This window comes from Anas platyrhynchos, chromosome 1 (assembly GCF_047663525.1).
Source record: "Anas platyrhynchos isolate ZD024472 breed Pekin duck chromosome 1, IASCAAS_PekinDuck_T2T, whole genome shotgun sequence".
Taxonomy (NCBI): Eukaryota; Metazoa; Chordata; class Aves; order Anseriformes; family Anatidae; genus Anas; species Anas platyrhynchos.
The window spans coordinates 188,356,418-188,380,465 of record NC_092587.1 but is presented as its reverse complement, the minus strand read 5'-3'; the positions used below and the strand labels follow the sequence as shown (position 1 = coordinate 188,380,465).

General features: G+C 47.5%; 1 protein-coding gene across 2 annotated transcripts in view; it reads right to left on the bottom strand.

Moving 5' to 3' along the window:
• Positions 1-22,827, bottom strand: part of LATS2 (large tumor suppressor kinase 2) — a 42,950-nt gene extending 20,123 nt beyond the window's left edge. Inside the window, exons 1-2 of one of the 2 annotated variants that reach the window (XM_027469029.3) lie at positions 22,543-22,827; positions 17,679-18,258 (exon numbers count right to left, since the gene is read on the bottom strand). In XM_027469029.3, coding sequence (XP_027324830.1) covers positions 17,679-18,017 — 339 coding nt within the window. In that variant the 5' untranslated portion in view covers positions 18,018-18,258; positions 22,543-22,827. The remainder of the gene's footprint in view (positions 1-17,678; positions 18,259-22,542) is intronic. The other variant, XM_027469020.3, reaches the window with a different exon arrangement.
• Positions 22,828-24,048: the final 1,221 nt, after the last annotated feature.

Below are 24,048 nucleotides of genomic sequence, written 5' to 3'. Positions count from 1 at the left end.
TTGTGCCAGGGGAGGTTCAGGTTGGAAATGAGGAGACATTTCTGCTCAGAAAGGGTTGTGAGGCGTCGGGACAGGCTGCCCAGGGATGTGGTGGAGTCACCATCCCTGGAGGGATTCAGGAGATGGATGGATGTGGTGCTTGGGGACATGGTTTAGAGGAAGACTTGGCAGTGCTCGGTTAATGGTTGCACTTGATGATAGTAGAGGACTTTTCCAGCTAAAGTGAGTCTATAAAAATAAATAAATGAAAGGAAAGCAACAAGAGCTGAAGACAGTAACTGGGAGAACGACACAGCTCCCTAGCAGGTGCCTCAGAAGACAGCAGCCGCACCCAAATACAGTTTTTTTAAACCCCGTGCAGCTCGCAGCAGGAAGCAGCACGTAGCGTTGGTGTTTTACCTGCACCATGGAAAGGGGCTTCGGGCTCTAAGCCAGCCCAAGGTCCCCAAGATAAGACATTTGGAAGGGCACCAAGCACGGCTGCCCAGCGTACTTCCAAACAAATGCTCGTAAAACGGAGTATTTGCAACAAGGCAGCTCCAGCCACAGGGCGCTACACGTATCTTCACGAAGAAAGAAGGCTTTTCTGTTGCCCACTAGAGCAGACAGGTAATTTCATTGATATATTTACACTCACATTTAGTGCAGCATGTCTGGTAGCACGGCAAGGATTTGGGAAGGGAACCGAAGAGGCCCTGCCCCAAGGGAGCGGCCTCAGTCCTGTCGGCAGCAGCACTGAGAGGGCTGCCAGGGTTTGCCAAAAGTCATTAGCAGACCAAAAAAATAACAAAAATTAGACTTTATATCCTTTTATAACTAGGAGGAGGACACACGCAGCGCAAGAATCTTCAAATACTCTTCTGCCATTTGAGACCTCCCTCTGGATTGGTGTAACTTACATCCAGAAAGCAACACTGGATCCAGAAGGTCAATTTAAGGAAAAAATTCAGCTTGAGAAGAAAAACAGGAAACATTTTTCTATTGCTTTTCCGATGCACTGAGGGGTACTCACAGCGCCAGAGGAGCAGGAGAGGTGCTGTGTGCTTCATCAGTGCAGTCAGGGCTGGGGAACGGGCAGAACTCAGCCACACTGCCTGCTCCTCACCTGCTTTGGCCCTGGCCCCACAGTTAACACCATCCTGGGGATTAAAAGCTGATTTGAGGAAATAAACAAACACTGCAGCAGCAAAGAACCAAAATAAATTACGGGGGAAGGAGATGGTAAAAGTTGCCTTCAGGAATTCATCGATTTCACTCTAGTCTCACAAAGTCCTGTAAATAAAAAGTGGTGTCTGCTGCTCCGTGCTCAGGAGGGCTGAGAAGCACCCGAAGGCTCGGGGCACGCAGCCCTAAATAAAAACCCCATGCAGCAGCCCAGTCCCCACTCAGTCACTCAGGGTGCATTAAGACGGCAGCTCCTGCAAAAGCAGCATCTTGCGGTGCAAGGGCCAGCTGCTATTTAAAAAGGGCTGCCTCCTGGGCTTCTTTTCCCCCAGTTTCTCTCTCCCACGTGGGCAGTTTTGTAACCTTAGCATTTCACATCATCAGCCAGGCACATCTTCTGCAAGAGCAGCAGGCAGCCCTGTGTGCCCCCAGCCCCATTTTTGACATGCTGAGCTGGCAGTGACACCACGGCTCCTTCCCACATCCCTTTTTTCTTCTTTTTTTTTTTTTTCTTTTTTTTTTTTTACCCTCTCAGGGCAAGTAAATCAAGCTGGCTAGAATAGCAGCTCAGTGAAGGTTTCATGATGAGCTTATTCCCCTTCATTAGCAGCAAGTGATGTGTTTGCTAATTTTATTGCTCGTGTTAGCCCAAAATGCATTTGTCTGGCACCGCATTTCCAGCGCTGCTATTTGCGTATCCAAGCATTTCTCTTCAGTGGCCACAGCCACTAAAACGAGTGGTTCTCACTGCTCCTTCCTTCTGCTATATAGCTACATACATAGTGAATTATATAGAAAAGATTTTTACAAATATTCAGAATTTGCAAACGATTTCTTGGTCAAATTGGATATGAGGGACTTGGAAGGTGGGTATTCCGAGTCAGGAGATGAGTTACGAGCTTTGTTGTCCAGGAACAAAGCCCCAAAGCACAGAAGAGATCTGTGTCAGGGACTGGACGAGCTTTTGGCGCTGCCAGCTTTCAGGTGTTGTTTGAAAACTCTTCTCCAAGGCAAGAAAAACTTCTATAAGGACAGGATTTATACCCCTGTGGGACCCCAGCTGCCACCCAGCAGTAACGCACGCTCAGAGAGAGAAGAAATAATCCCAGAAATGTAGCTCTGCTGGGAGGCCAACGGAGGCTGCGTCTCCCAGCCCAACGCAGCAGGGCTCACGTGACTCCAGGAACATCTGGGTTTTATCTGGAGGTTCCTGAGAGTTTTCAGCGCGCACACACACACACACACACACACACACAGTGCATGTCAGGCAGGACAGCTTGGCGCGGTCGCTGTTGGAAGAGGAGGATGAAGTATGCTGGGATTCTGACTTGCAACAGCGTTAAGATTTGTTGGCAGTTTGGATTATTTATTTATTCATTGGAATTCTTCCCCTTTTTTAATTCTCATTTGAATATATGGAAAAGGAACCTCGCTTTTAAGAGTTTAAAATCAATATACTCGACTTCGTATTACAAGGTACTCCGGCCTCGCAGCACTAAGGATCTCATCAGACATTTTCCAGAAGTCTCTGCACAGTTCCCTCAACTCTATCAAATACACACACACACAACTACAGGTCCAAAGGCAGGAATTGCTCAGTACCACTGACTGCTAATCATTTTTAAGACTACAAAACACCTCTTTGTGCTAAATGCTCTGCCTGACCGCTAGCCACTGCAGCTTTCTGCAGTCACAAGATAAAACTCACCTCTAACAGTGCTAGAGGGGGGAAAAAAAAAGAAAAGAAAACCCCCAGCTGGAGAAAATATCTTAAGGTCAGCCTTTTTACATGTAAAGCAGCCGCAGCAGCATTATTCACATTCTTAGCACATAACTGACCGGGGACGAGATTCCAGGAGAGGCAAACAATTCGCCCGAGAGAGCAGCTGCATCTTCCTCAGCTCCCGAGCTGCTGGGGGAGGGAGGAGTGCCCGCCAGGGTCCCCAAAAAGGACTAGGAGTGGGAAGAAAAGGAAAGGCTGCTTCTGCTCCACGGAGTGCGATGCACAAAGCCAGCTGGTTACAAACAGTGTCACTGATGGCCTGGAGGAACAGTGCAAGCAGACACCCAAATCTGGTTAAACACGGGAGAGTAGAGGAGGAAACAGCAGATAATATTGAACAGGACAACTGAAAGGAATCATTATGGTTTATGGTTTATCGTTATGGTGATATGGTTTAGTGGAGGACTGGTTAGTGTTAGGTCAGAGGTTGGACTCGATGATCTTGAGGTCTCTTTCAACCTAGACAATTCTGTGATTCTCTTATCTGGCTTCACTTCTACTGCCTAATTCTTTACTGCGTAATTCCAAAATATCTCCTGCAAGTACAAATCCCTTTCCATGTTTCTACAATAACCCATGTAAATTGTCCTTTTTTATCTTATTATTCCTTAGCAGCCTTGTTACTCAGTTCACCTGCATGTCATTTCTGTTGGCTGCAGCAGCACACCTCAATGACCAAGCCACGCGTGGTACTCACACGTAGTACTGAAGACTCATCTTTCCTGCTCCGCTCCATTGACATGCAAAGACCGTCGGCTATTTTAGGCTGCTGTGAGAAAAGAAATCCTCCTCCAAGATCCTCCTCAAAGCCATTCCTTTAACGTTATCTCCTCACCAACCTTCCATCAGCTATCAGCAAAATCAACCACAGCAAAAGAAGAAGAGCAGCGGCTCCAGCAGCACCCGAGGGCAGCTTTGCCAGGGAACCCAGCCCAGGGGCTCCTCTCCTTCCTCCACGCCGGCCGAATGGATAAATTGTGGTGTCAGACCGTGAGACTTCTTTTTTTTCCCTTCTCTGTTGCCTTAAGAAAGTTCCTAATTGCAGCATTTTGTGTGTCGTGTCACGTTAGGTTTAACGAGCTAATCCCTCTCTTAGCCGTGCAGTTATCACCTAATATTTCACGGCAACAACAGGGCATTTCTCAAAACTGCATTTGATCATCTGAAAAAGATATAGCCAAGGGAAAACAGTCTTACACGACAGGATATAAATCAACACGTTAGACGATTTTAAACCACAGGAGGAAGGAAAAAAAAAACCTCACTGTATCAAGCCAATAAAAACCCTGCAGCACCAACTAGAAGATATTGGACCTCTTCCATAACAACTCTATTTCTTAGGAAAATACAGTGTTTTGAGCTCTAAGAGGTCTGAATTTGACTCTTTTAAACTGCAAGGAAAGAGATGGAGGAAAGCCGAGCAGAGGACATGATTCCCCTCATCCTTCCTCCACAGCTGAAGTGTCCGAAGGCTCAAGCCCACAACAAGCAGCTCCTTCCAGCAAGGAGCTCGGCGCTGACACCTCTGCTTACCAGCAACCCTGGCAGTGGCTGAATGTTCTTCACCTCCCTCTTTCCATCTTTTGCCCAAACTTTTAGGAAACTCGTCTTCCAACGCTCAACCCACCCCACATGATAGGAAGGCAGTGATTGTTTTCCAGGCCTCATTATGATTATTGCTATAGCAGCAACACCACCCTGAGCAGAACTCCTCTCAGCTATTCCAGAAGCAGAACACCCCACACTGGGTTCAAGGGAAGAGCTGCGCTCACACTCCCTGAGCATGCCAAGTCCCAAAGCTTAGCGCCCACGGCAGTGACACTGGGAGGTGCTCTCTGCTGGGTGTGAACTCAGCCATCAGAACACAGTCAGCTCCAAGAGGCCACCCTGGAGTGATTTGTGCAGCCCCAGAGAAATGCACTTTCCTCACCTGCACCATGTGTGTCCTACTGCGGGCTCCTGTCTCCGTGTGCTGTGGTTGGTGACGCTGCAAGGCGCAGGATTACAGATTTCTGATCCCTGAACAGCAGTGCCCAAGATGCCACTTTGCTTCCAAGGTCAGCACTCACTTCTCGCAATTAGCATCGCAACTGCAAATCCTTTTCTTCAAGGCATCCAACACCTCTTAAAATCATTGCGATAACAGTTAATTGTGAACCAACCTTCTCAGCAACCACCTTCAGAGACCAACTGCAGAAGCTGGGGATAAGCAAGCTTAGGATATGCGTGCACAGACAAACACGGGTGCACGTGGGGAAACCTGAATTTAGGCAACTTCCCCTACAAATAAAACTTGCAGGATTTGTACTGCAGAATATGCAGTACCTGAAACTCTGAATAGTCCACATGAAGGGCTGCCCTGCAAGGAAAGCAGTAACACAGTCACACTAGTTCCACGTGTGCGCCATCCCTTCCTGTAACAACCTGACACCTACATTTTATGTAGGATCTGTGCCATAAATGCCAAATGGGCTTTAAATCAGAATTACAGTGCTCACATCCCAGTGACCTATCTGCCCACCAACTTCTGCATCCCTTCACACACAAAGCACTCAGTGGGGACATCCCACCAGCTACTTTTTTTTCCCCTATTTATTCACCATTTATTGCTTTATTCACTATTCCTCCTGCTCCCCACATTTACCCATGTTCTCAATACATCCTCAAGATGTATTGAAGAGTATTGAGTAGGATGGCAGAGATATCCACGCAGAACAATAAAAACACACTAAAAATCATCACCTTTTATTTTCTCTGTGTTGCAAATGTAAAACCCTAGGCGAAGGCGAACTCCTATTAGCCATTTACATGGGTAATGTGACCAGTACCACACCAAACTTTCCCCAGTTTCTGACACGCAGGTCAGAAAGCACAGATCCTGGCCAGCCAGGAAAGGTATCATCATGTTCTCATGCATCATTACAAGTGCTTGGAAAGCTCACAGAATTTCTAGGTTGAAAGAGACCTTAAGATCATCGATCGAGTCCAACCTCTGACCTAACACTAACCAGTCCTCCACTAAACCATATCACTGAGCTCTACATCTAAACATCTTTTAAAGACCTCCGGGGATGGCCTGCCTCTCTGGGCAGAAACTCTGTGGGCATCAACATCATAATTCAGAGAAGGAAAATATCACAACGTTTCAGAATAGAGGAGTAGCTTAACTGGTTATTAAGCATAGCTCCCGCTGGTAATTAACTGTGTAATCTGAAATGCGAGCTACAGATAGTAAATGACTTTGAACAGATTTCCATGTAAGGCTAAAATCTGTACCAAAACCTAGTTCCACTTAGACTTGGTGTGTGTGTGCTGGTGGAATGGGAGGACTCCCACTGCTCCAAGAAAGAAGCGAGGCTCCGGCCTGAGGAAATCAAAGGGGATTTCCCTAGTGGTTTCCAAGATAGCACCGGAGCACAGGAATCTTCCCGCACAGTAGGGCTGGGGACGCAGCCCCGGTCTGCATAGGTGCAGCGGGTCTGCGATCCCCAACACGTTGCTCTTCCCAGCTCGAGGCACAACTCAGCTCATGCAGACTTCTCACCTTTTGTCTCCTGACGCGGAGCATCCCAGGGACCCCGTGTTGCTGCAGGTGGGGCGTGAGGGAGGAGAAGGCAGCTCCTCGAGTAGCTGATGAAATGCAGAGGCCTCCCCGCCCCCAGCGCTTCCTGCAGCGCTCCACACGCTCCAGTCGCGCAGCACTACGAGCTGGATCGCGGCTCGGCGCATTCCTCTGCGCTTTGTCACGCTTCCCTGACCGATGCTATGCCAAAAATGACTAGCTTTAACAGTTCTCTGGTGAATAAAAGAGCTTTTGCAACTCTGAAACAGAGCTGAGTTTTTAATTCATGCTAAATCTGCTTTTCTGCTCCGAAGGAACATTTCTAATGGTGCCTGTAATTCCCTTCCTGGGCTTTTTTTCTGACTGCTGCAGTGACTTTTGTGAAGATAAAGGGAAAATCCGAGCTCGCTGGTTTTTAAAAGCGTTAAACAGACCCCTAAAATACAACTGGAGGAAGTAAAAACATGAACTAGCGCGACACGAAGATGAAAAAGATCTCTATCGTGTTCACATAAACCAAGAAATCGATGGCAGCGGGCCAGGGGAGACTCAGAAGACAGCGCAGAGAACAAAATCCAAAGTGCAGCTGGACTGCCTAAACAAGCACGGAGCAACGTTATCCAAGATTTGCACGTTGCCTGTTTATTTACTCAGTACCCAAGCGAGCACAAGTTTGTGAAACAACACAGCCTGCTCCTGCAAACTGCCCTTCCTCTGCGGTACTCAGCACCACTCACAGGCACGATGCTCAGCTATGCCCTGAGAAATTCTCCTTTTTAACCTTTTTTTTAAAAAAAAAAAAACATGCCCACTATTACTGAAAAAAAGAGGATTATGAGAAAAACGTGAGACTAACCTAAGCTCTCGACAGAGCGAGGCGCTCGTTCTGCCGCTGCCCCTCCCCAGCAGAGGATGCACCCAAAAAAGGGCTCCTACTTCTCTCCCGGCCGGTTCGTTTTGCTCAGCACACCCAGATCAGCCCATTTTTGGAGGGATTCGCCCTCCAGCCCCATCTCCACGTGGTGCTGGAAGCACGCCTGCCCCCGTTGCTACTCGTGCGTGGAAGTAATAAGGCTATTTTTACATGAAAAGCAAATCCTTTATTTCCCCCAAAGCCAGAGCAGCCACTGCAACGAGCACGGCAGCGAGATGTTAGGAATAGAGGAGGGAGTCACCCGCAATTACAAGCAGCAATTAAGCCGTGAGAGCTGAGCACGTGGGCAGGATGAGTGGGTAAGCCTGACTTTACACAGTGAACGCACAAAAAACACCAAACAGAGGGAAATAGGGATCAACCAGGAGCCTTTAAACCCAAAAAGCTGGGCAGGTGGGGGAAGATGCCTGTCCCTGCTGTGCCCACCAGCCAGAGCATTGCAGCACGAGCTGATGCTGAGTACGCAGCAGCTTCAGTGCTGAGAAACCAAAGGAGGACCTCAGCAGGCACAATTAGGATTTTCATCCTTAAACGGCATCCAGTTCTCAAGGCAGGTGCTTCATCCTCCTCAGCAGTAAGAGCTCCTCTAGCCATTAGCTGCCACGGCCTCTCTTGGTGTCAAAAATAAATTAAAAAAAAGGAAGGATTAAGAATTAGTTCCACCAAGGCTCCTCCCAGACTGAAGCCACAAAACTCCCAATGTGAAAGTGGAGAAACAATTCAGAACTGGGGGTGAGTGGCAGGGGATACAGAACCTGTTCCAAGGATAGAGAACAGAGAAAAATGAAATTTTATGCCCAGCTGGAAGCGACACAACCGGCCTCCCCTCAACAAGGTGCTGATGCTCCAGCTGAAGCTGTTTGGCCCAGGCAGGCAGGGGACAAGCAGCACTCAGCAAGCAGCAGCCTGCTCGGGGGCACAGCCACTCCCCTCCGTGAGAGGAAGGAACGAAAATGTCCCTTCATGGTATTCTTCAGTTTCTGTAAAGCATGAAGGGCTGCTAATTGCCCAAAATAGCATTCCTGGAGATGCTCAGCAGGCAGCAGGACGTCCTGACCTTCCCAGGAATCCAGAAGGCAGAGCCACCTCCGGCAGCAGAGCTGTGCACAGCCCGTGTGCTGCGGCTCCCGGTGTCCTCCTCCTCCTGAAGGAGGTGCTCCAGGCCCAGGAGGGGACAGTCCCTTCCCCGAGCACCTGCAAACGTGGAACAGGACTTGCAACAGCAGCTTCTCGGCCTCCAGCTGCTCCTAACACTGCCGTGCTGTGTGGAAGTTCCTGGAGAAGTGGAACCGATGGCTTGCAGAAGGCTTCACAGCAGACCAGCGCTGAAAAATGCTTCTTGGCTGCTTTCATGTGGTTCAAAGCCCTGAAGGTTGGCTCCTCAATAAACAGAGATGGGGGCGAAGGGGGGTGGAAACCAACGCGAAAGGGAATTCTTGTGGCTTGCTTTTGAATTTGTTGGCATTCCCCTGCGAGGTCCTGCTTCTGTAGCACTGGGAACGGCCTCTCCACGTGCCCTGCAACCAGCTGATGACTTCTGCCCACTTGTCAGTGTCTGCTGTGCTGCAGGTCTCTGAGGTCATCATCGTTTCTCTGCGACCCCACACGCTTGTTTCTCTGGTTCTTCAGAGCACACCTTCAAGCAAGCACTTGAACTTCCTGCTTGCATTAGGGGATATAACAACGTGATCTTCTGAATGGGAGGGCCTGTCAAGGGGCAGGAATGACCCCAGAAAGGAGGCAGGAGTGAGTTTCCAGCATAGCAATGGCTGGAGCACTTGAAAGAAAAGAATTCAGCCCTGCTCCAGCAGCCAGGCAGCTGGTCGCTGCTGCTTCTGGACAGCGAGCATCACACAGGCAGCCGGGGGATCATCTGAAGGCACTGTGAAGAAAATGAGCTCTGCAACCCAAAAACAGGCTTCAGCTAGGCGGAATACACATTGTTTAACAGCTACAAGGAACCAGGATAAAAACAGCTCAGTACAGGCTGGACTGGTCTTCACTCGAATTTATTACCTGGGACAAAGACTTGTTTTAGCAAACCAAGATCTCCTGCCTGTGTTAGTATGTCCAAGGTTCCAGCCACATTAATTGATGAGATTATGCACCTTTAGTAGGCTGACATCTTATTAGGCAGGAGCAGAGAATAACTGCAGTACCTGTGTCTAGTTTAAGCACACTATGGCACCAAGTGGAAGAGAAGATGGAGAAATGAAGATACGGGACATTCTGTCCAAGTCCAGTTGCATCTACAACTGTTTAAGATGTCACATTGAACCTTAAAAAAGTTGAAGTCTTCTTTTAGGGAAGAGTTCATTCCTGACATTTCACAAGTATAAAAGTGAAATTAATTTGGTGTATCCAGAGGCATATGATGATCATGAGGGAGGTCTTGAATATTAGTTTTTCAAACCAGTCGAGCAAAAACAATGCAGCGGAACAACCAGTAGAGGAAGGTGCAGAATTGAATAGCCCTGAGGATATTTAACATTTGATGCAGTGGAAGAAGAAAACCAAGAGAAGGAAGCTGCAGAGCAGCAGCAGCAATGATGTGAGCCCATACCTACATTTTTCTTGTTCCGAAATCAGTGGATATGCATCGATTCATAAATAGTGGATAAAAATCCAGACCTAACCACATAAACACTTCCACAGCAGGAATTTTACACGGCTCTTTGTCCTAAAGTCAATTGATTTGAAGGGTGGGAACTCACCCTTATTGTCACCTGGCACCAGTAGCCTTCTTTCTAGCATTTTATGCATGTAAGGAGTAACACACTATCTTTGCAAGTTTCTGATGAAATGACTTCCTTACAAATCATGCATTAAAAGGAGGATGGATATGGGTAACAGTTGCAAGATACTCAGTCATGTATGCAATCCACATTTAAATTTCAATGCTCTTCCACATGTTGCATTCGTTTTTCTCCAAATGCACAGAGAATGATGTGTTACAGCAACAATTTCACGCACACACAGCCCTTCCACGGGCTGTCCTGCCGCAGCTGTTACCTGGCTCAGAGTTCCTGGTACGCGGTGTTCCTCGGCTTCAGCCTTCTGAAAAGTAACTGACCTAGAAATAGTTTTTACAAAACTATTTCCATATCCTCTCCTGTTCTCTCCTTCCTCTCCCTCCTGGGGAACTATTTTTAATTGCTTGGATTCAGTTAAAACGAGGAGTACAAGCTTCTAACCGGGGACAGCCCACCTCCTGCGCTGCAGGGAAGCAGCACACAGCCTCAAGCATCAGTATCTTATTTACTCAGACTGAAAAAGAAACACTCAGAGCAGTGACAAATCCCGTGGATTAAGTTCTTTGTTAACAGCTGGTACCACGCAGACTCTGCAGTTGTCACAATACGTACACGAGCACACGCGCCTCTTGGGTGAAATCTGATTTCTGCATACCAACTCCCATACGACAACAGCTTCTGACAAACTGCCAGTGCCAGCCTGACTGGCAGGACAACACCATCGGGACAAAATCAGCTTTACTGCACCGCAACCACAGCTGGGTGACCCCATCAGGACCTCATTAAGATGGGACAAGACCTCCAAGATCACCTGGTCCAGCCATCCCCCTACCACCAATGCCCCCCACTAAACCATGTCCCCAAGCACCACGTCCAACCTTTCCGAGGGGTGTTTGGGCTGCAGCTGGATTTACAGAGGTCTGCTGGGGAGTGATGTGACCAAAACCACGACACAACAGCTCTGCTGCTGCTGCCTCACGCAGCTCACGCACCTTCAGAGCACCCGCGCTGCGGTTCTCAGCCCCTGCCTCCTGCACACGGCCACACTGCTCGCTGCTTGCCCTTCCAGCAGTGCCCTGGTAAGAATTCGGTCAGCATCGCAAGAAAATCGACGTGCAGCTGTAATGTACCGTGTTTTCAGAACATTTAGGGTCACAGGAACTTCATTCTGCCCTCAGGCAAGAATGACAAGATCTGGTAATTGCATTTTATAAATAAAATACAGTAAAAAAAAGTAGTTTAGTCCTTCTTTAATGTACTAGGTTATCTTATGCAACTGAATATGGCAACTGCATTACCATTTCTACACAGGATACCAATGAAATTTCCCCTTCAACTAAGTGTTAACCTAGTTTCAGTTCTGCTGATCAAATAACTTCAAAGTGTCTGCAAAATATTTTTCCTGTGGATACAGAAAGAAAAAAAAAAAAAAGGAGGGGGGAACAGGGCAAAGAGCACAATTGCAGTTTTAAGTTGCTTTACATATATTCAGCCATGCTTTAGCAGAATGACTCCATGCTACTGGCGTGTTCCTGTACACCATGTGAGAAGTACCCAGGGACTTTTATTTGCTTTCCACTGATAGCCAACTTGCAGCTTTAACATAAACTCATTTAGTTTAGCAACTATCAAAAAAATAATTTAGTTGAGGGAGCTTGAATTCAATGAGTCCCATAATGAACCCCTTAGATTACCTCTACCATAAGGACTGCAGCACGCAAAGGCCCTCGCATTCAGCCTTCCTACTGCCACCTCTCTCCGAGTTTAAAAGCTTCATTCCATTTTTTATTTTCAGGCTCGGAATAAAATCAACGCTGGTTACTCTCAGCAGAGATTTCAGCTGAGAGTGACAAAACCTGTGAAAGGAACAGTTACACCCTCGTACTATTGTGATAGCAGCTTCCTGTTACACTCATGGCAACCTTTACTTTTGGCCACAGGAGCTTTGCTATTCAGAGGCTGAACTTCATGCTTATGCGGAATTTTTACTGACAGTGATGAAGCCATTTCCTTTTTTATTAAAAAGATTAATTGCTCGGCCTCTTCCTAGCAATCACATTTCCATAAATACAAGCTAACCCCATACCCTGCTACAGCGATACAAAACTTTTCTGTTCTACTTACCCCAAGCTTCTACAATGATTACCTGACAGGAAGAAATAGTTCAGTTTAATGTAACAGATTAATGTAATTCAGGATTGACATGGACCCACAGTTGCAATCTGACATCTGATTCCTGTTCTGTCATTTCAAGCAGCCCTACAAGGATGTCCCAATTCATTCTATGTCATTTGCCAAAGAAGAAAGGAGACCAACAAGAATAAAGGGCAGAATTTAAAATTTCCTGTGGTCTTATTCAGTGCCATGTTAGCATCCAGCTGCCAAGAAACTGCATTTCATTGTGAGAAGCAGCGATCACCTACTGCTGCTGAAGAACACTTCGTCCACCATGAAAATTCGAGAGACAAAATTCTTTATCTCCCTCCTGCAGGACTAAGTCACACGTGCACAGAAGAGATCCACAGAGCAGCTTTCCTAAATACACTGCAGGAACCATCTCGTAACATCTATAGGATTCAGTAAGGCAGCAGCATCAAGAAGTAGCAGCAGCACAGGAAGGCTGGAGACAAGAGAAATGGTACAGGAGAGAGAAAGAGGCCGGCAGGTATCAGCTCAGGAGCAACCCCTGCCTCTTGCTTTCAGCCCCTGGAAAGCCAGGACTCACTTTTTTTCCCCTGAAGCAGCTAAAAGCTGAAATTACTTAAGTGGCCAACTTCAGGCAAATGGATAGGAAAACACATCCCCTTACAGGCCTTGATGGAAGAGTGCTGCAAGATACCAGCAGCTTCTCAGAAATTTAAAAAAAAATAGAAAAATTAAAGGAGAAGGTTACGAAACAAGCTCTTGACTTAGCTAGCAAAGAGAAGACAGAGGGAACAACCTACCTTCGAATGAGGGTAGTAAAAGAGCACACCAGAGACTACTGGCCTCAATTATGAAATCTACTGCAGCTGCTAAAATAAAATCCTCCCCCTGCATTCAGCAGTGAGTGCCCTCATTTGGAGGCCCTTTTTTTCCTCATAACCCAAAAATACTTATTCCTTCCTGACCTGCAAAATACCTCGAGATGACTCTGTTGCCACCTTTGACATACGCCCCACAAAATAATACAGGTAATCTTCTACCAGCTCATTCTTTGGTTGTTTTTCATTGACAACACAATCTCACCCCAAAACACCCAGAAGATGCCTAAAGTGTTCATCCTGAAGGTTCTGGTACATAACTGAGCAAGCAGAGCTCTCAGCACAGGTGAAGTTCATCCAAGCAGGAGAGAATTTTGCCATGGGACAGCCTAGTGGTACGAAATTAATTCCCCCCATTTGCTCAGGACAATTGTAAGATTTGCTGACCTCCACCTTGAAGGCAGGCTGCCTTTCCTAGCCTTGCCCTCTTCAGCAAATATATGGCAGGAGGAACTTTACTATAAGCAGCACTCCAGGCAGGAACAGTCTGTAACGTTGTACAAAACCAGAACCCCGGCGTGCTTCATCTGCTTCCTCTCACTGCTCCAAGGCTGGGATAAAAAGAGTCAAGTCACACTACTGGATACCACATGGATTATGAGGATATGTAGGACATAAAACCCCATACAGAAAAGAAAAACCAGAACACTAATTCCATGTGTGTAACAAGAATGCTTTCTGCTGGAGCTTCGTTTGCAGTAGGAGAATTTCCCTCACTTAAAGGAGCACAAATATTTGTTCAAATGGAGATAAATGTTGTATTCCCCATCCCAAAAGCTTCCCCAAGTCAAGTGCAGTTCACAAAGCAAGGTGGAATCCTTGCCAAATGGGTTAAACAAGGAGGATGCAATCCCTGATAAGGAGACCAAAAGAATCCTGGAATGTGAGAAGAAAAAAACCCACATACTTCTCCAAACCGAATTCCAAGAACTTAACGTAAGACAGACAAGAAGATGGTCAGCTTGATATTCTTATATATTACAGTAGCCACAAACACCATTCCAGTTCCTTCAAGGACCCTGTAATTAGTGCCCAAAGGCCAGAGCTTCCCCTTAGGAATGTGCTGATACTGGCACAGGTGGGGTGTACATGTTTTATTACAGACTTATTTCAAAAAGCCTCTAGAAGTGAAGCACGAGGACTTCCATGCCTCACATTCTCGCTGTTGTTCAGGGTGCAGCAGCCTGTGAAATATCCTAAAACATCCTTGTTTTTTAAAGCCAGTTGCCTGGAGATCTTTGCCCAGGAAGCCCACCAGTGCTCAGAGAGAGGGTTTGCTTGAGAAGTGACAAGCGCATCACCCAGCTGCCCCAGGAGATCGCAGCGGTTTTGCAGCCCCGGTGCCTCCACATCACGCCGTGGAGGCCAAGGACTTTTATTTCCTAAAGAGCAGCACATCAGCAGTGCTTTTGCTTCCAGCTTTTGCAACAAATAAGGTCGGGCCTTCTGCAGTCGCGTTCGAGGAGTTTCAAAACAATTTGTGCTGCACTCATTATTTTTGATTGAAACTCGCTAAATAATTACTGTAGAAAAGATGACTTCAGCAAAGAACGGGCAAGTTGCTGCCTTTGAGAAGTACGACTAATTATGTGTGCAATTTTGTATCTTCATAATTAAAAAAAAAAAAAAAAAAGGGTGTAATCTGGGATCCTCTCAGGTCAACAGCCAAGTCCCCGTTAAGCCTTTGGGGCCAAGATGTCACCACAATGTCACAGGCTACCCAACGGCTGAAATAAGGCTTCCTGAAGGCCCCCGGGCCATTTCAAAGGACACTTGTGACTCCCTGAGCAGTTTAAGAGTCTGCCAACACCTGTAACATCCCTGATGACTGTAACTGAAAGACAAGAGTCCCGTATTTACTTTGTGAATTACCCTGCATTTTATATCCTTGTTAAGTTCAGCAGCCAGCCCGTAACCGATTTCCTGTCTGCGTGAGTCTGTCATAGAGAGCAAGGAAAGCAGTAAAACGTTACGATGTTTCCTTTTTCTTTAATTAAGCCAATTTCAAATTGATCTTAATCCTTTCTCCCTCCACACCTTCCCCTCCCAACAGGCACAACGCTGAGTCCTTGGGCGGAACAGGGAGCTACAAACCCTGCCTTCACGTTACCTGAGAGAGAGCATCTCTCACAGTGCTCCCAGAGAATGCTGCTGGAAAGCTAACTGCAGGTACACCGAGTGAGCAGGGCTCCTACGAGGAACCGATAAAATACCTTTTTACCCCCATTCCTATAGTTTATGCTCCACCCTTCCAGAAACCCAACCAACAAGCAGGTCCTGCATGGACCCGCTGGCCCAGAGGGGACAAAAACCACCCTCAAAGGACCTGAGGCTGATTTTGCTCTGCTCAGCCAGAGACCCGATGGCTGCCTGCTGGGCTAGAGGTGTCCCCGCAGCGAGGATTTACAAGTTTCAGCTCACAAGCAGGGCCGAGGGAGCTTGGGCCGGCTGATGAATTTATTCCACATTATGCTCTGCAACAGCTCAGCAGCTAATTCAAAACAGCTCTGGCACCGGGAGGAAAGGAAGAATCTAGAGGCAGTAACCGAGCCTGTCACCCTACCCCACACCATCCCCAGGGCCAGGCCCTGTTCACAGCGACTCAAGAAGCTCCATTCATTCATTCACAGCCCTCCAAAACAGCCAGGCTTCACACAGCCTGGACCCGCAGGAGGAAACAGAGCGCTTTTAGCCACCAGGCTGCAGTTTTGGAATCCCTGTCTGGACCCCAGCCAAGTATGATCCTGCTCGTGCTTCGGCTCGAACTCAAAACACACCTGAGGGATAGCCCCACGAGCTCCATTTCCATGCAACACGTGACAGCGAGGGAAGCAAGCTAAAGGCAAGGATGGAAGAGTCACAGCCAGTGAGGAAATACGCAAAAATGCAAAACCAAATTTAAGGAGGCTGCAGAAATCTCCACATCAGAACTGTACTCATTTTCTGTAACATTTAATGCCATTCTAGCAATATTGAAGGCAAAACAGCTAAAGATTTTAGAAATGTTACATGTACAGCGCATTACACCACGCTTAACAGCGAGACATTTTAGCAGGTGCTCAGGTATCTCTGTTTTATACATCGGCTTGATGGCTGCAGTGTGCTCGAGGAGCTTTCCAAGACTCCAGTCCAACAAGCTTGTTCTGTGTGTGAACGATTTGTCCGTGCAGCCTACCAAATGTACATTTCCAATCCAGAATCCAGCTGTGCTCATTTAACCTTGGCTCATATGCACGGGGAGTGTTCTCATCCCCAACGGCTGGGGAAATTCAGGGGGTAGAGTTCTGAAAAACACTGCTTTCAGGGCATGCTTAAGACGACAGAGAAAATCCTCAGTTCCACCAGCTGAATTATTCACCACAGCGTCTTGTTTCACGGGGCTAGGAAGCATTCAGGTGTGCTGCAGCAGTTTTCACTGGATCTGCAGTCTACTCTGGCTCTGATTATCTCCCAGAGCATAAACTCTTTGGAACAGGAGCAGCCCTAATCAACATCTGTACAGCTCCAAAGAAATGCTGCCTGTTTGTAATAATGCCTGACGTGAGCCTTGTTACACAGGCTCAGAGTATGACCTACGAGAGTCAGACGCTGCCATGAATGAACAAAGGTTAAGTTTTGAAATCAAGGAAATGCCACTGAAAGCACGCTGGGTTTAAATCTCTCCAGTGTACGTCTACGACTGTGAACTGAAATACTTCAGCTTGACAAACAACTGCCATTCAGTCACGGGGGAAAAGTGTTATTTCTACAACAAGCAGAACCTGGACCAGAAACAGCACACTCACGCTCTCCAAAGAGAAATGCTGAACTGTTCCTGGACAGAGGTGAAAGCCAATACCAGAACTGGAAGTACTGGTATGTGCGGCTTAACCCCAAAAGCCCGTGTTCTGCACCGGGTGAATGGTTTCTGACTTGGTGCTGGAACACGTTCTCAATCCCAGAATGGCAAAACCAGGTCTTTCTGGGCTGAGGCTCTTCTCTGAGACAGGGCTACCAGCCCTTGGCAGAAGCAGAGAAGGAAAGACATCCAGCCAGTTCCACCTGCTTCTTGCAAACAGCAAGGGAGATTCTCCAAAGACCACACAGCGTCTGTCATTTCTTCCATTTGCTCCTGACAGTGAGTGCCGTTTGGATGTGCTAGACAAAATCCCACCCTCACACTCGTAGCTAGAGCCTCTTACAGTACTGAGGAGAAAAAAAAAAAAAAAAAAAAAAAAAGCCAAGCTAGCCTGTTAAGCCTTACGCATCAAGCTGAGAAGTCACAGAACTCCCACAGGTCACCGTGGCCATCTTTAGCATGGATTCACCCCCGTGCTAGGCATGCCTCTCAGCTGCAAGTTCACCTCCTACTGCCAGAAGCATCAGTGCATTTTGTCACCCAGAAAACCCTTTCCCCAGCCCCAAGTATAACCTTGTTTTGAGCAGAGTGCCAATCCCCCCTCTCCAAACTCATACGTACCTGATCACAACCCGCATTCACCAGCTCCTGGAGCATCTGCCGATTCACCTCAACAGCTGCTGGAGTGCCCGACTCATTCGCGAAGGGCAGCAAAGAATATCTGATTTCTCGGAGAGCTTTCTGGTAAGGTCCAAACTTGGGCGTCTGTCTCATCTGCTGCTGCCTTGCAGCATCCTTCCCTACTAAAAGCTTCGGGTCCAGAGAAGTTTCGCTGCCCGGTCCAAGAGGCAGCCCCTGACCTGAAGATTTGGATGGTTGCTTTAAGCCTTCTCGAATCTCTTGTAGCCTTTGCCTGCTGTTTCCAGAGTATGTCGTAGCAGGGAAAGTCTTTGGCCTCATTGTTAATCCAGTTTTCTCTGAGCATAAATACAGCTTTATTCTTAGTTTTTTAGTTACTTCAGTTCTACAAAGTGTCACTTGATGGTATCAATTTCTTGTAAACATAATCCTTCAAAGAGAAAAAGAAAAAAGGCAAAATCCCAAAGAGATCTCTGCCAACGTTTTACTTCAGCTCACGATCTTCACGTTTCCTACAGAAAACGAAAATCCTTGGAATCATCATTTTGCAGACTGACAGTGTCTGAAACAAAAGAAAATAGAAAGTACATGCAATTAAGTTGATATTGTAAACGCCTCTGAAGGGACAGCATGACAATTAATCAAGTGAAAGTGAATCAGGTTAACCTATTAAGCTGTCACAGCTGGATTGCCTTTAATTATTATCACTTTATCTGTTTGCAAGAATAGGATTTCAAAAGGCTTTCTCAACATAATCAAAGAAGCGTTTGTCTTTAAAGTTCTATTTTGAAAATAAAGGAAAATAAAAACCTCAGAAACTACAAAGTTTAGGAATTTCATACACTACCTAACCGTGGCAAGATTCCCACCCAATTGCATAACCAAGCCCTGGACAAGCCTATCCGATTTCATAATTAGGGAAGAGTATGCTCATGAAACATCTCCCCCCACACTTCACATTTTGTTTGTTTTACACTAACTGAGCTCAGTTTCAGAAGTTTATGAAAAAGATTTATAATGGAAATATTGATGACTCCAACCATAGCAACTTCTAGTATTTCAATAACAAAGTAACAGAAAGACAAGATATTTTGCCACTCCACATGAATATCTTGGAGAAGTTTGAAGGTAAGAATTCTCCTCAGAACTCGAAGGAGGGGAGAAAAAGGGGGTGGGGGGCGTGACTGTGATATTTCCCTTAGCTGTGCCTAATAGGGAAGAAAGAGAAGATGGAGAAGGAGCTATTCAGTAACAGCAGGAAAGGCAGAGCCTGCTCAGTTAAGATTAAAACACAAAAGGCAAGGCTGAGATACAGCTGCACGCATCTCTTCTGGTGTGTGGCAGAGGACAGCTACACAACCACACAGCGGGGCTGAGCTGCTGCGTAGCTGGTGCTAGCCCTGCAGCACAAAGATACAGAAAGGATCCTTTATTCCCTGAGTCTTTGTGGCATCACCACACAGTGGCACAGGTACCAGGGATGCATTTCAGAAGAGGATTAAGAGAGCTCATCAGAAGCAGCACGTACTATTGATGCTGCTTCCACAAGTTCACTTTTGCTGCTGCTAAGAGCACTTGCAAAGTGACTACGCTGCTGCTCAAGCCGCTTTGTTGAGAAGGCTGGAATTCTGCTCGGTTGTTTTGAAACCTCAGACACAGAAGGAGGTCAAACTCTGGATGGTATCGGTCACTCAGAAGTTGACAGATCTCTCTCTGTGTCCCGTCCCCTCTTGAGAAGGGGGCTTCACTTCTGATCACCGCATTTTTGGCATCACTAAGAGCTTCTTCAGAAACTATTTTCTTCTATTTTCACACACTGACAATCAAACTCAATTGACTGCAACAACCGTTCCTGTGCTAGCTACAGCATTCCCAGCAAAACGCCCATTTCCACACTTCTACCCTCATAGACAAGCAAACAGCTTAACATGGTGAAGGCTGAGGGTCTGGACACCATGAAGCCCATCATCACTTACTCACTAGCACAGGGTCTGCCGAGGTGGGGTCACGCTTTCCTCTAAAACCAAGCACTGAAAAAGGGAAAAGCAACAGCGAGGTCAGCCCCCAGACTCCTTTATGGCAGCTCACCACTTGGAAATGAAGGCTCCCAGTCTAATCACTTCAGATATTGTCCACATTATGCTCCTAACTACCTGTGCCATGCACAGCTCTACTTGGAAGTTTCCACACAGCCTAACACCAGCCCTGCCCAGGACCACACCTTAGCTGGAAGTGGCAGAGGTCTACACCGAAAGCTGGGGGATCAAACTGCCAGAGAACACACCAGGACGGACACACACATGGGAACAGCACATCAGCCTCTTGCTAACACTGAAAGGCTGAGCTATCTAGAGGTTACTTGTCACGAACTAAAGATCTGGAGCGCTAAGGATTGCCTGCAACCCTAACTCTCATAGAAGTCCACAAGTGACACAAACATCCACATTGGACAGGGGTTGTCACCTATTTTAAAGAAATAACAGCTTTGTCATATTTATATTTTGATATTTTTATAATAAATCAGCTATTAGTCAAGAAGAGATCAAGTTTTCACTATTCTCAGTGAAAGTAAAACCAACTGAAGGATCACAATGACAGAATTTTATCTACTTGGAGTTCAGCAACAGACAGTATGCAGCCTCAGTAATGTGTTAAAAAATAAAAAAATAAAAGAAAAGATGGTATTGCAGCCTTTTAGGACATCATAACTAGCTAGGAGTTAAAAGATACAGAGCAATTAACCGGTCTGCAACTGTCCTTCCTCTTCTGACAGCAGCAGGCACCATATGGCTGGGTTTAGGAATCCGGGTTGTTCTTCCTCTTTTCAGCCCCCGTGCCAATCCTCAGGCCTGGGACGTGCGGGAAGAGCTCACGCCCCCCCCAGCCTTTCCCCACAAAGGGCTGCTTTCCCACTTACACACATGCTTCACATAAAGAACTTCGCTGACCTTTAGCCTAGGCTCGAGGCTAATAATGCTAGGTCAAGCCAGCTGGCAGCTTCTTCAGCTTACGTTCACAATACTGCTAACCCAGAAAGCAACGTGGATTGTTTAGACAGTATGAATGAGAGCAGCAACAACAGCAACTCCTGGAGCTGACGGTAAGCGTGCTTTATATTTTGCAGAAGTTTGGTGTCTGTTTCTTTAAAAAAATGTAAAACTAGATACGCAAGATCAGCCAAGAAAACAGAACATTAAGTTTTACAGATGATGTACAAAGGAAGACAAGATACCTGCTTTTAAAAATCTTCCTGCGAATAAAAGGGCTGTATGCTTCAAAAGAAGCAGAGCGTTTAAGTATTTGACTGTACATCTGTGTTTGGCTAACTCCAAATCCTTCTAAAATTCACCTTGCCTACAGCATGAATATATCAGTAGCCTTCTTGCCATCACCAGATATATTTTTCAAATTCATTTTTGAGCTTCAAATCATTCTGACTGGATACTCCTAAGATGCTTTCTATCCAAAATGTTACATATCCTATGCTGATTAGAAGCTCATCCATTACTCTGGAGATAGAATATTCTAAATAAGAGTAGCAGCACTTTAATTACATCACAGTAGAACAATTTTTGAATAACTGGCATCTTTTTTTCCCCCCTCCTTTGAGGAATAGCAATAGCTGCGCTCGCAGCAACCAACCAACCACACTGAATTTATATGCCAAGGTCTGTGCTTCCAGCAGCACTAGGCAGTCTCACCAACAGGCTGCACACACTGGTGGCTCGGCAGGGCTGGGACACTGGCAAGAAACTGCAGCTCGGATGTGTTTTAAGAGCAAAGCCCCGAAGCCCGAGCTGGTGAGCTGCTCCCGAGCGTGCAACTCTGCAGGCACCGCGGTGAGGAACCAGGGATGCCTGCAGAAGTAAGGAGCAAAGTTTTAAGAAGCTGACACAGCTGCCATCTCCCGCTCAATTTACTAGCATAGAATTGGGTTTTTCTGGCTCGTGAATTCACAGAAACACACGCTGGCCACTTAGCAGCAAAGGTCTGAGGCAGATCCAGGGAAGGGGGTTCAGGAATTCCACCACGATACAAACCTTTATGAGCAAACACACGCTGTAAGCAGCAAGGAGAACCGAAATGAGGACCTTCCCAAAACCATTCCTTCATCATGTAACAAAACCACCCCAAAGTAACTCCCAAACTACCCCAAAGTAGCTCCGTGCAAGCCCCAAGCCCCGTCCCAGCCCAGCGCTGGGGGAAGCGGCTCCCCTTCATCCCCAGCAAACCACCCCACGGCGGGACCTGGGCATTATGCACAACTTGTGCTGTTATTTTTATTTTTTTTTCCTTCTTTTTTTTTTTTTGCGTCACTCGGGCGAGTGCCTGGGGAAGGGCAGGGGCCACCCTCCAGCCCAGGGGAGAGGCCGAAGGGCCGGATTTTGGCAGTGACCTTCAGCAGGCGGTGGGGCCGGGATGGGGGGGGGTGGGGGGTTCAAACCCAGCCTGGACACCCCAAATCCCTTCCTTACAGCCCCAAACCCGTTGTTTTGGTGGGGAGAGCTCCCCAAAAACCAAACCTCCGGGCTGGGACAGAGGCCTCCTGTCACGGGGGGGGGCACAAAATGTCGGGCAGGCGGCGGGGGGAGGCTGAAGGGACGGGGGGGGGGGGGGGGGAGGGACACGGCACACACACACACACACACACACACCCCAAATATCCCAAATATTTCCTCAGGCGCTTTTCGGAGGGGCTGAGCGGGGCGCTGCCAACTTTCTCCTCAGCAGAAAGCGTCGGGGAGGGAGGGGGGGGGGGGGGGCGCACGAAGCAGCGGTTAAACTAAAAAATAAAAAAAATATATAAATAAAAAATAAAGTCACCCTGTCACCCTTCGCTCCCTACCTCACCTCCTCGGGCTGCCCGGCAGCCGGTCTCTCTCCCCCCCCACCCCGAGGCTCCGTCACGCAGCGGCTCGGCGGCGGCGGCGAAGGGCGGCGCGTCCCGCAGGGCTCGGGGCGCTCGCCTCCATCTTCCCCCTCGGCCGGCCCGGGCGCCGAGTGCGGGGCGCAGCCGGGACATTGGCGGCATTGTTTGCATTCCTCGCCCCACACGTGACCGCGCCGCCCGCGTCAGCGCACCCCTCCCGCCGCATACCAGCGGGGAGGGGAGGCGCTTGGCGGCGGGAATGGCCGTTACGGCTCCCTCAGTGTGTGTGTGGCTGTGTGGGGCTGTGTTTATAAGCACCGGTTGTGTTCTGTCCCCCCCAAAATCTCGGTTTTGACTCATAAACAGCTCCGCCTATCCCCCCCTCCCCTCCGTTCTCCTCACAAACAAATCGTTGTGTCCCCCCCCCTCCACACTCCGCCATCTTCTTCCCCCCTCTCCTAGCCCGCCCCATCTCTCGTCCCCAGCCGCCCCAAAATAAAGCCTGAAAGTGGGCTCGATGGGTGGTGTTATCCCCACTGTGATGGGAGCCCAGCCCGCTGGCGGAGGGGCTTGAGGCTCGCTGAGGTGTGAGGGAAATGGCACCGCCTCAGCCCATGGCAGTGGTTGGGAAAGGTGTGAAGACAACGCACCGTGGTGTTTGTCAACGCACTGAATGCCCCAAACTCTTTTAAATCAAAAATTCTGAAGTAAAGATCTATTATTACCATTATCCCTTTCATTCTGAACTAATTCCACACATACACAAAGCACAGCATGTCACAGAATCACAGAATCACAGAATTTCTAGGTTGGAAGAGACCTCAAGATCATCGAGTCCAACCTCTAACCTAACGCTAACAGTCTGCACTAAACCATATCCCTAAGCTGTACATCTAAACGTCTTTTAAAGACTTCCAGGGATGGTGACTCCACCACCTCCCTGGGCAGCCTGTTGTGTGGGCTTCAAGGTTTTTCTTCTTCAAGACTGTGGGCTCTTAGTTGCATGTGTGTGTGTGGGGGGGGAAACATTGCTTATTTTTAATGTATTTATTTTCATCAACAATGAGGAGACAAGAGGGTTATGAGGTGCCAGAGGAGGACGGCCAGGGAATTCACATCTGGATCAAAAATTCAGACCCAAGCTGCAATGGATTTTTGGATGCAGAGCTCATATTTGAGCTCATTACAGATGGAAGTGCCTGGATCCCAGCCTGTTTTTCATGGAAGGCTGAATATTCTGATTTTAGCTATCTCTCTGGTCTGTAACAAAGACAATTGTCAACTAGAAACAGCTCACCCCAAAAATATAGCAGTGCTGGGATCTGGGAAGAAGGTGAGAAGGCTGGCTTTGGCCCCCTCAGTGTGACAGGACACTAGCAATAACCACAGAACACTAACAAAGATTAAGAACAGTAAGAAAATAACCTCTTCTGTACATATGTATATAGTTAGATCATTAACGTGAAAGAAGACTGCAGTCTT